At 51.4% G+C, this 12500-nt stretch overlaps 1 protein-coding gene across 6 annotated transcripts in view; it reads right to left on the bottom strand.

The window, feature by feature from the left end:
• LOC119581026 (IQ motif and SEC7 domain-containing protein 1-like) overlaps nucleotides 1-12500 on the bottom strand; it is an 89144-nt gene that overhangs the window by 47367 nt on the left and 29277 nt on the right. For 3 of the 6 annotated variants that reach the window (XM_037929303.1, XM_037929304.1, XM_037929306.1), the window contains exon 1: nucleotides 1-1709. This exon is cut by the window's left edge and continues 154 nt beyond it. The exons of 2 other annotated variants lie outside the window; for them this stretch is intronic. In XM_037929303.1, coding sequence (XP_037785231.1) covers nucleotides 1-793 — 793 coding nt within the window. In that variant the 5' untranslated portion in view covers nucleotides 794-1709. Of the gene's footprint in view, nucleotides 1716-12500 lie in introns of those variants that run through there. One more of the 6 variants, XM_037929305.1, reaches the window with a different exon arrangement.

The raw sequence follows: 12500 nt of genomic DNA, 5'->3' as shown, positions 1-12500 counted from the left end.
AGGGCTGCGGGGGTGGGAGTGGCGGCGGGAGGGGCGGGGGCCGCGGAGGAGGGAGCTGAGGATAGCAGGAGGAGTAAGTACTGGTGGTGGAGGCGGGGTGGTGGTTGTTGCTCTGCTTGTGCAAACTGCCGTGGTAGGGCTGTGGGTGTGGGGGCTGTTGATAGTGTGGGGGATGAGCGCGCTGCACGTGTGGGGGAAGTCCGGGCTGCAGGTTGCCATAGAAAGGCTGAGGGTGAGAGGGAGGGAGGGGGTGGCGATGTTGGCAAGGGTGTGATCCGTGTGGAGGGGGCGGGGGTGGGGGGGACTCCTCCGGCGGGGGGAGGTGCTGGAAACGCGACTGCTGGAAAAAGTGAGGGCGACCTGGAGGAAGGGAGGCGTGTGGGGGAGGGGGAGGAGGAGGAATATCATTGTGGCTGAAGGAATGAGGAGGAGGATGGCAAGGCCCTTGGTGCGAGGGCGGGGGAGGCGGAGGGGGCTGCTGGTGGGGCAGGGAATTGTAGTGGGGGGGCACCTTGGGCACGGGCTGCGAGTGAGGGAGGGAGCCGAAGCGAAGGCCGCCGTACAGCCCCTGGTGGTTACACGGCGGAGGGTGGCCCATGGGCCGCGGCTGGGTGCGGTGGGGGCTGTGGTGAGGGCTGTTCGCTGGGCTGCCATGGGGGCTGTTCTGCCTGACAGGTGGGTGGGCGTGCCGCGGCACAGGTGGAGGCGGTGGGATACCACCTGGGCATGCTGCCCGGGGAACACAGTAGGCGTAGCATGACGGGCACGGCTGCACGCCCGCTGGGACGTGCATGGTTCACGCACCGGCACGCTACTCGTCCTCGCCCTTCATGCCTCGCACTTCAAGGAGCAGCAGCGGTTCCTGGAGAGACTGGGCCGTATCTTGAGGCTTGGACTTGAGCAGGAAGGGCACAAGCGTGTGGGCAACTTACGGCGAACTAGCGTCACACGCACAGTTTACTCTTGATCAAGGTGGCAACTCACTAACTACACTACTGGCGTCTGACCGTACTAAGTTACCATAACGGAGCTTACCATGTGACCTCTTCCTACAGCCAACACTTACACTGACTCAACACTACACTGTAACACAACAACTACACCAGTTCATCTTCAGTTACCTGCTTCGCGACAGAGGCTGCCGTATCGATATAATCACTGCCTGGAGCATTTCTGTATACTATGTTATCCGCGAGACACAACCATTCACACTCGATGCGTCATAACTTCAAAATCGCTGCTGTCATAACTGGACCGCGCCAACACAGACTAAGAAGCAGAAGGAAACCACACGGCGGCGCACTTAGCTGACCCGCACCTCAGAAACTTTTCTTTGTACCGTGCCTCGATGTGCAGTGCTGGACGCGTGGTGAAGCCGCGGCGGGCCGACCGAAGCGGACTGCGCGGCGAGGGGAAAGGTGCGAAGTGTAGATGCTCCGGAACTAGCCACACTAACACAGGGTGTCCGCTACACCCAAAACATTACCGGGAGGGCGAGCGTCCCCGCCGATCCCCTCGCGAAAAAAGTAAACAACGCACACTAGAGGCACTCGAAGTCACGTGACGCCGTCTGCAGGAAAAGCTCCCCGCGACGCTGGTTGCGGACAAATCGCAAATTATCGCGTCCTTGTGGGCTCCTGCGGGCGTCAACAGAGCGAGCGGGAAGAGCGCGGAGCACGTCGGAGCGCGTCAAACAGTCTCGCACTCACGGGGTTGACTAGGCAGGCAGACGAGAGAGCTCGGGCAGCGCGTGGCGAGGAGGGGAGCCGCGGGAGGAGGGTGGAGGGGGGAGGGGGAGGGGGAAAGGGGGAAAAGGGATGTCGCTCAGGCTCTCCCACACAGCTGCTCCCCTTACACCATCACAACTAACACGGCAGGGAGGCAGGGAGGCCCACATGTGCTGGAGTGAGGCGGCCCGCCCGGCGGCATCGCAGGCTAGGAGAAGGCATTCGTACGCCGCTAAACTGGTTAAGTCTCCCCTCATAAGGAGGCCTCGGCTCGAGCGCCCAGTCATTCAGCGACCAACAGACGCACGCATCCACAACAAATGCACAAACGTACGTACGCACGAACACAGGCGGGGCTGGGCAAGCGTATTGATTGCTGCCGGACGCTAGCAAGCCGGCGGGGAACACAGCTGATTCTTCGCTGCCGCCCTGCCACGCCCGACGCCCGAACAGCCTCGTCCGCCCCTACGAACTACACGACTCACCAGGCACCTCCCGCCCCACCCGCCCGCCCTGCAGCTCGCCCTCAACGCAGCCACTGAGTCCTGCCTCTCGCACTTCCGGCAGGGCCTCCCCGCAGCCTCTCGCTCGCACTCGCCGCCTCCGCCAGCTGTTGCTAGGCAAGCTCTCTAACTAGCCGCCCGTGTTCCTCTTAATGCAGGCATAATTGACTGACCTGGCCGCGCTCCACGAAAGGGGAAAAATGGACACGCTGATTGATAGCTTTGTCAAGGGCGACTCTGAAGAACTCCCACGGGCCCTCCTTCCCCCAACCCCGACCACGACCTCCGCCAACACCACCCACACACATCGGGCGCGAGCACCACTGCGCCAACCTTATCTGCCGCCCACGCCATGACTCGTCCACCCGCCCCTTCCTACTTCCGCTCCGCCACCACGCCTATAAATTCGCCAAATCGTCCCCCTCGCGCCCACAGCATCACACAAGAGAAGGCCGCCCGTGGTGACCTCAGCGCAAAACGGTGTTGGAGAGCTAGCCACTCGAGCCCGGGTCACCTCGCAGCGAGGTCGTCGCATAAAACAGAGCATGGCGAGCGAAGGAGCAGGCGGAGGCGGAGAGGCAGTAGCACGTCAACAAGTGGAGGGCGTCCCCCGGCTGCTGGCACCGCGGCCACCGGAGTGCCACAATAACAAAGGTGAGAGAGAGCCGTGATGCTGCACCGCCCTCGCCGCAGCCTGACCATTCCACAAACAGCCCTCATCATCACACACTGCAGACGCGCGTGAATCCCTCCTTCGCGTGAGAAGCTCGCATATGGAGGCACTTTCTGGCGTTAACACGGTCGTTGGGGCGACCCGGCACTAATGCCAAGTGACAATCCGAGGTGCGGCAGAGGTCTGCTTTCTCGGGAGCGCGCATAAGATGTCGCCGGAATGAACGGAATACATCATACGCGAAAGAACTGGGGAACGAAAAGTATCTATCAAGGGAACACATTTACTATCGAAGTACTCCTCCTGACAAAGACCTTCCTCGAGAAACGGCGCCCACCGCCCACCTCCGCCCTCGCCGGAGCCCGTCGAACATGGACTCAAAGTCCCGCACTTAGATTCATCGATGACGTCACCAATTTTAGTTTGAGGGGATTTAACCATGCCAATCCATGACGTCACCAATTTCAGTTCGAGAGGATTTATCCGTGCCGTCACCAACTTCAGATCGAGAAGATTTATCTACGACGTCACCAATTTCAGTTCGAGAGGAATTATCTATGATGTCGCCAATTTCAGTTCGAGAGGATTTATCTGTGACGTCACCAATTTCAGTTCGAGAGCATATACCTACAACCAATTTTAGTTCGAGAGAGCACACGCGCGGAGCAACGAAACAGCGGCCGGGCCTTGCTTAATTCTTCAAAGTGCCCATGATCACTGCTTAAAAGCCGGAAGGAAGTGCCACTGCTCGGCAAGTGCGAGATATTAGCAGCAAGCAGACCCGCTCGATGTGGCCCCGCGAATCGGAAGAGCGCAAGCAGGAGCAGCACAAAAAAATATTCATCTCATTCATATCCCTGGTTATCAAAATTATGCAGCGGAATGCCGCGTCGCTGGATGAGTTCCCGTCCTTGCAGTCGGAACTAGAAGACCCACTCGCATTATCTACGTTTATCCAAATACAGATAAAAGATTTTAACTACAGACGTCAACACCGGAAAAAAGCTAATCTGCCAATACGACACAAGACGGGAAAAGTAGGTTAAAACGGATGAAAGAAAAACATTTACATTCGCTTGTGTGAGTCATTTCCCTCTTCAAAACTACGAAAGTCCATTTGTGAGATAACGCCCAATAACGTTTATTACTTTAACTTACTTCCTACGTACAGACATGGACACAAGAATGAACAAATAACAGTAACAATAATAATAATAAGGATAAGAATCGTAACAATAACGATAACAATAGAGGTAACGGTAGAAGAACGGTAACGGAAATGGTAATGGCAATGCAAACGGTAATGGCAATGGTACTGCTAAGAGTAATAGTAATAACAATAGTAGAAACAGCACAACTACCACAGCTACTTTAATAAGAGTAATAAGTACGAGTGTGAGATTAATAACACTAAATGTAATAGTAAAAATAACAATAGTCATATAAATACTACTATTACTATTACTACTACTACTACTACTACTAATAATAATAATAATAAAAAAAACAACAACAACAATGACAACAAAACAATATCAACAATAATCATAATCCCAATAACCAAAAATAAATAAATAAAAGAATATATCAAATCTTGGTTTGAAATTAGTTAAGTGCGAAGGGCAAGGCGGAGAGAGGAAGGGGAGGGGCGGGGGGAGGAGGAGGGAGGGGCGGCGACCTGCGAGGGCTGAGAAGGAAAATATAAAATAATGTTAACCGCCAAAGCCATCGTGCGAAATGGAAGGCCGTAACATTTTCACAGCTGCCGAAATCAATGTGCTGGAAGCCGTAGTCGCTTAACTTTCACAGGTGATGCAAAGGCCGGTTACACATTTTTGCTTCTTCTTCCTCTTCTCCTTCTCCTTCTTCTCCTTCTCCTTCTCCTTCTCCTTTTCTTCCTCCTCCTCCTATTCTTCCTCCTCCTCCTCTTCCTCCTCCTCCTCCTCTTCTTCCTCCTCCTCCTTTCCTCCTCCTCCTTTTCTTCCTCCTCCTTTTCTTCCTCCTCCCTTTTCTTCCTCCTTCTCCTCCTCCTCCTTTTCTTCCTCCTCTCCTCCTCCTCTTCTTCCTCTTCCTCTTCTTATTTTTCTTCTCTTTTTTCTTCAATGGAAGGCAGTTTCCTAACAGTGTGTCATTCCGGATCTTGGGGAATTAAAAAGTATGTGTGTGTGTGTGTGTGTGTGTGTGTGTGTGTGTGTGTGTGTGTGTGTGTGTGTGTGTGTGTGTGTGTGTGTGTGTGTGTGTGTGTGTGTAAGAAAGAAAAAAAATAGGGGGAGGGGGCAGAGACAGGGACTGAAGCAAAGAGACAAAGATATGAAGAGATTGATGCAAAGAGAAAAGAACGCGAGAAAGAGACAGAAAAAAAGACAAGAGAAACCCTTAAAGACTATATATAAACAATGGCCGCCGACGCCTCAGCCTCTGAATACACTAAATTTTACCAATTAGCACAACGCAGCGAGCGCTTCCCCTTCCGCTCTTCCGGAATGGAAGCCAGCCATGTACGGAGAGGAAAGCTCTGGAAAATTATTTTTGACCAGGGAAGGAGGGAAAGAGAGAAAGGAAAAGGGGAAAAGGAAGAAGTAAAGCGAGCGAGGGAGAAGAAGGGACAATGAGGATGAGGAGAGAGGAGGGAGGGAAGGGAGGGAGGGAGGGAGGGAGGGAGGGAGGGAGGGAGGGAGGGAGGGAGAGAGAGAGGGAGGGAGGGAAGGAGGGAGGGAGAGAGAGAGAGAGAGAGAGAGAGAGAGAGAGAGAGAGAGAGAGAGAGAGAGAGAGAGAGAGAGAGAGAGAGAAAGAGAGAGAGAGGGAGGGAGGGAGAGTATAGAAGATAGGAGAGAAGAGAAAGTAAGCGGGGAGGGGGGGATAAAGAGATGAGAATTTAAGGTAATAAGGCAATAGGCCCAAGCAGACTAGGTGGGGGCGACGTCTCCCATTGAGGATCTCATTTCACGTTTGTGGCGTCGAAGTGACGTGTCCCGTGACGTCGCTCGAAACGTCATCGTCACTCCTGTCTCCCCCTGCTTTCCTTCCGTCCCTCTGACTCGACGCAAGCCTTCACTGACCTTAATAACCCTGCTTATGTAACAGTTTGTGTACCAGTGAACAAGGTCATCAGTGGTAAAAATAGCCGGGGTGCAACACAAACACTCGTGCATTTATGCATGTAAACGAGAAGGTATTTTTGTTTATTTCGTATATGGACGTATAAAGGCGTGTGTGTGTGTGATCTTGGGGAATTAAAAAGTATGTGTGTATGTGTGTGTGTATGTGTGTGTGTATGTGTGTGTATGTGTGTATGTATGTGTGTGTGTATGTGTGTGTGTATGTGTGTGTGTGTATGTGTATGTATGTGTGTGTGTATGTGTGTATGTGTGTATGTGTGTATGTGTGTATGTGTGTATGTGTGTGTGTGTGTGTGTGTGTGTGTGTGTGTGTGTGTGTAAATGGATGGAGGGACGGATGAAAGAGATCAATAAATTTGTATACGAATGAGCACACGTACATGCAATAATCATCAACATATTTCCGCAAAATAACATTTGCATTCCGTAAACTTAAACACAAACGACCGCGCAGACGAGTGCGAAAATAAACGCCAACAGAACAGGAGGCGAAAACATCTCATGAAACGGAGCGGCGCAATCACACTTCACCTCCATCTTCATCAGCAACAACAACATAAACAGTATCGAGTTCGCAACAGCTGAAAAAATAATTAGCAGGGATTCCGCCTGGCGCAGGAGGAGACCTACGCACAGACGACTTCTCTCCTTTCCTTCGCTCTTTGGGCGTGAAATTAACCCCTTCTTTTCCAATTCCTTTCGTCTGGGTCACTCTAGACGTCTCCCTTTTCTGTTCCCTTATTGCTCTTCCTTCCTTTAATCTCATCCCGCTCGTTGATTATTTATTGTCTTTATTATTCCCTAAAATCCACTTTTTTGTCTTTGTATCCCTCGCCTCCAGTGTACATCCTCCCCTCCCTACTTCTCAATCTTTTCAGGCTCCTCCACCTTCCCAATCTGCACCCTCCCATTTTTTCCACTCTTTTCTCTCTCTCTTTCCCTCCCCTCTTTCTCTCTCCCGTCGGGGCGATCCACCAGGGAAATATTTCAGGCGCAGAAATTGTGCCTCTCGCATTACCGCCGTCCGGACATGCAACGCGAACTTTCTTTCCCCTCGTAACGACCTCTAGTTCGCGCTCGTTACCCTGGCGGCTTCCAATTCACGGAGCGAGGTCAGCTTGAGAGGGGGGTGGGGTCAGGCGAAGGGCGAGCAAGAGGGGCGGAGGGAGGGCAGGGAGGCCGGGCGTGCGAGTGTGCGAGTGGCGTCCACAAGCTAAGACTCCCAAAACCAATGTTTGTTTGCGTTCGCGTGTTTGTCTTTCTCTGTGTTTGCGAGGGGTAGGGCGGGAGAGGGAGTGAGGAGGAGAGGAAGGTAAAGAAGTAAGTACCAGAAGCAGGTGAAGAATGACATACACGCACGCACACGTGCACTCACGCTGGCCAGTGACAGGGTGGCGTTGCAGGGTGGCGGGACAGACAGGCACCGACAGGCTCCTTGGTGGGCTGGCCTCTCTACCCATCGCATCGACCTGGCCTGGTGGGTTGTAACGCCTAATATTCACGAAAAAAACATTTCTGAACCGAAATTTTAAACATCGACAGCCTGTGATGACTAAATACGGTAATCTATCGCGTGATCTGTGGCACTTTCATGCAACATCGAGCGTAAATCTAATCATTCGTGGATTACGAGCGCAAAACTTTAAACTGTCGGGCTGCATGAGCGTAACCATTTAGATTTAATTGCCAATAACATTCGGACGGGCTAACCGCTTTGAGCGAGATTTATCGGTTATCGTAACTATTAATTCTGTAAATGCAAACCTTTCATTTGCTATTTGTTCTTGCTAAATACACAGACGCAATTAACCACAATTGACAATAACTCCAGAATAGAGAGTAATCGCTGCATGCCATCACTTCGGCTCGCTTTGTCGCCCCGGCGGCCGCGCAGGTAAACATAACTGATTCAATTTCCTGCGACATACCTCCAGCTATTAAAACCTGCCCTTCGCGCCTCGGCGGTGGGCGGGCCAGGGTAGTGAGGCCTTTTAAACGCCGCCCATTCTGGCTCTCGTGTGGGTACGATGGGATCCCCCCCCCCCGTCACGGCTTTCCCCTGCTACTTCTTCATGCCCAGCTACATGTCTCTCTTTCTTCCCCTCCCAAATACAGTCTCGTATATCCAGGCTCCACCCGACTCCAATATACACTAGTCCCTTCCTCCATTCCTCAGTCCCCTCCCCATGCTCCTCCACGTGCTACGAAATCCTCAAATATACTCTATCCAGACAAGGAACATCCCCCCCTTCTCCCATCCCTCCTAACCCCCTTCCCCTACAACCCCGCCCGAGGTTTACAGCCAATAACTTGCAAACGTTTTCCCCAGACTGGACGGCACCCGCTCCATATGCCCCTCGACTGCTGTGTATTGGAACGCGGGTGGACTGCCGGGCTTCGTCTCCAAACCAGAATTCCACTGCGAAGACAAACACCCACGGCCAACGCTGCTACACTCATTAGCAATAGTAGCAACTACAAAAATAAATAAGTAAATAAATAAAACAAAAATATTGATAAAAATCAATAATAATGATAATGATAATGTTAATGATAACGATAATAATAATAATAATAATAATAATAATAATAATAATAATAATAACAATAATAATAATAATAATATGCTAACAACAACAGTAATAAAAATAACAAAACAACAACAATGAAAACGCCAACAGCATCAGTTCCACGAAAATGAACCTCGAAAACAAACAGTACTTACCTGTGAACTGGCTACTGCATCGACCTACTCCCGCCACCAAAACACCATTTAACGCTCACCTGGAATAATGGGAAAAGACAAACAAATTAGACAGAGTCACATAGAGACGGGTTGATATGACGTTGATAGCAAGGACCATAATCCAATATTTCATCTCCGCGCCCCAATCAAACCCTCGGTGTGCGTCAGATCTTTTTTTTTTTTTTTTTTTTTTTTTGTGGTGTGTGTGTGTGTGTGTGTGTGTGTGTGTGTGTGTGTGTGTGTGTGTGTGTGTGTGTGTGTGTGTGTGTGTGTGTGTGTGTGTGTATGTGTGTGTGTGTTTGAGAGAGAGAGAGAGAGAGAGAGAGAGAGAGGAGAGAGAGAGAGAGAGAGAGAGAGAGAGAGAGAGAGAGAGGGGAGAGAGAGAGGAGAGGAGAGGAGGGAGGGAGGGAGGGAGGGAGGGAGGGAGGAGGGAGAGGGAGGGAGGGAGGGAGGGAGGGAGAGAGAGAAAGAGAGAAAGAGAGAGAGAGAGAGAGAGAGAGAGAGAGAGAGAGAGAGAGGAGAGAGAGAGAGAGAGAGAGGAAGGGAGAGGGAGGGAGAGGGAGGGAGGGGGGGAGGGAGGGGAGGGAGAGGGAGTGAGGAGAGGGAGGGAGAGAGAGAGAGAGAGAGAGAGAGAGAGAGAGAGAGAGAGGGGAGAGAGAGAGAGGGAGGGAGGGGGAGGAGAGAGAGGAGGGAGAGAGAGAAGAGAGGAGAGAGAGAGAGAGAGAGAGAGAGAGAGAGAGAGAGAGAGAGAGAGAGAGAGAGAGAGAGAGAGAGAGAGAGAGAGAGAGAGAGAGAGAGAGAAACACTAGCTGCTCCCTCCCAACTAGCGAACCGTTGTTTCCATCCTATGCACTAGTCATCCTTTCCCCCTTCAACTTTATCAATTCACATGTTCTCTCTCTTTCTCTTTCTATTTATCTATCTATCTTTCTTTCTTTCTTTCCTTTTTTTTCTCTCTCTCTCTTTCTCATTCTCTTTCTCTCTTTCTTTCTCTCTCTTCCGCCCTTCCACGTCGTAATTCCTTCTGAATGTCTTCCTCTCCCCTCGATTTCTTCCCCCTCTCGCGCCATAATTTGCTCCCCTCGGGTGTCTGCGCCCCCACTAACTCCCCCCCCCCCTTTACTTTCCCCACCGCCCTCCGACTGCCTCTTTGTCCCCCTCCCCCCTCCTCCCTCCCTCCCGCTCTCGCACGTGCTGCACCACGAACTCCTTCAATCGATAACTAATTCCACCTTTTGGAAAAATAACCTTTCAATTCGACGGTTTCTGATGACCCCTTCCCCCTCCCCCCCCCTTCGATGTCACGATGTCACGACCGTCGTCCTCCCTCCGCGTTCGTCGCCTAAGACAAAAACGAATCGACAGAACAAAAGAAAAATAAAGAAAAAAGATCATATCCTATTACCGTCTTTCGTCTGCACTGCGAGAAACACTATTTGGCAACTGTGTCCCCCGGGTGGCGAAGGAATGAGGGAGGCAGAGAGGGCGAAGGGAGGGGAGAGAGGGCGAAGGGAGGGGAGAGAGGGCGAAAGGAGGGGAGAGAGGCGGGGAAGAGGGGAGAGGGATGCGACTCGAGTGAAGGGATGGATGGAAAAAGGGAGAGGAAATGATGAAACCGGGAGAGGGATGCCGTAGACTGTGACGAGAGCAGGGGAGTAGAAGATCTGAAACTAACGAAGAGGGACAGAAAAAGTGGACATGCAAGCGAACACGGGTAGGAGGGGGAGCCAGATGGAAAGGGAGAGAGAGGGGGGATGAGAGAGAGAGAGAGAGAGAGAGAGAGAGAGAGAGAGAGAGAGAGAGAGAGAGAGAGGAGAGAGAGAGAGAGAGGAGAGAGAGAGGAGGGGAGAGAGGAGAGAGGAAGAGGAGAGCAGAGGAGAGAGGAGAAAGAGAACAGAGAGAGAGAGAGAGAGAGAGAAAGCTAAAGCTAAAGCTAAAGCTAAAGCTAAAGCTAGAGCGAGAGAGAGAGAGGAGAGAAGAGAGAAGAGAGAGGAGAAAAGAGAGAAGAGAGAAAATAGAAGAAAGTATAGAGAAGACAGAAGAGAGTATAGAGAAGATAGAAGAGAATAGAGAGTTGAGAGAAGAGAGCAGAGAGCAGAGAGAAGAGAGAGAGAGTAGAGAGTAGAGAGTAGGGAGAGAGAGTAGAGAGTAGAGAGTAGAGAGAAGGGAGAAGAGAGAAGAGAGTGGAGGGAAGAGAGAAGAGAGAAGAGAGACAAGAGAGAAGTGAAACAGACGTATATTGGAAGGTAAGGAGAATGCGATCCAGAGGGAAAGCGGGAGTAGGGAAACAGGAAAAAAGAGGAGGAGGGAGATTGGAAAAAGCGAAGAGAATGAGAAATGGAAACACTGGAAAATAATGACGAGAATTTGAGAAGAAAAAAAAGTGTGACGTGAATATATATCGATGACGTCACGAGCTCGAGTAGAGAGGAGAAGAATCGAGAGGAAAGAAGGGCAGCATGAGAGGGGAGAGAGAGGGAGGGGGGGGGGGGATAAGTGGAACCGCATTACCAATCAATCGATATAGTGTTCAGGACAGGCAGGTACAGAGCAGTAATGAACGCAATACTGTTGTGTCTGAAAGGAGAAAAAGATTCGCAAACAAAACACGAAGCACACACCCGTGCATACATACATACACACATACGCATGCACACATAAACACACACACCTGCGACCCCCCCCCCCCTCCTCTACGTCTTCACGGGACTTCCCTATGATCGTCCTCTGGCCAATCCCACACTCCTCCCACCCACTCCTTCCTCCTTCCTCCCACCCACTCCTTCCTCCTTCCTCCCACCCACCCCTTCCTCCTTCCACCCACCCACCCCTTCCTCCTTCCTCCCTCTCCCCATTCTTCCTCCCACCCAACAGGCACCCTCCCCTCTTCCTTCCCTCCCACGTCTCCTCCTTAATTGCAAAATAAACGCACCTTGTTTGATATTCATCCGTAACCAAACACTGCAACACAGATGATCGCCTTCAAGGCCCGATAAGAGCCACAGCAGGACACGTTATTCCTTCTGAAACAGGCGCAGAAGGAGCTCTCTGCGCCCGCGTCACAAAGGCACCTCTCTGGCCGCACACGCAGATAAAGCCCATCTTATCTCCGGTCTTCTTATCGACCAGAAGGATACGAGGAACAATCAACATTCACAAGTGGGGGGAAAACAAACAACTAAACAGGCAAACAAACAAACAACCACCGGCGCCGCACGGGAGATACCCGGAGAACACTTTTCCAAATGAGATTCGAAATGTCAATGTCAGGTGATTTTCGCACAGACAACATGTACACCTTTTCCTTTTCCTTTCTTTTTTTTTTATAAGTCGGTCCTAAGCAGCCTCTTAAAAGCCCGATTCTTGTATCCACACCACAGCGTCCCTGCCGTAAGGACGGTCCCCACAGACTCCATTATTTTGGCAATCCTCTTGAAATCCATTATGGCCCTTCCCTGGGCTCTCCCCGTGTATATGGGCCGCCTTGCTAACACTTGCTCCCCCGCATCCAATCTGAACTAATCTAATCCTTCCGTCTCTCTCTCTCTCTCTCTCTCTCTCTCTCTCTCTCTCTCTCTCTCTCTCTCTCTCTCTCTCTCTCTCTCTCTCTCTCTCTGGCACATTCTCTATCCTCAACCAAGATTACATCTCTCCCAAGCATCTCTCTCTCCCCCCATCTCCTCCTCTTTCAGGTACAATGCCCATCCTAATCCCAATATCATATCTCCACAG

Source organism: Penaeus monodon, chromosome 14 (genome assembly GCF_015228065.2).
Source record: "Penaeus monodon isolate SGIC_2016 chromosome 14, NSTDA_Pmon_1, whole genome shotgun sequence".
In the NCBI taxonomy this organism is placed as follows: Eukaryota; Metazoa; Arthropoda; class Malacostraca; order Decapoda; family Penaeidae; genus Penaeus; species Penaeus monodon.
The sequence above is the reverse complement of the archived record's forward strand: the minus strand, read 5'-3'. Positions and strand labels throughout refer to the sequence as shown.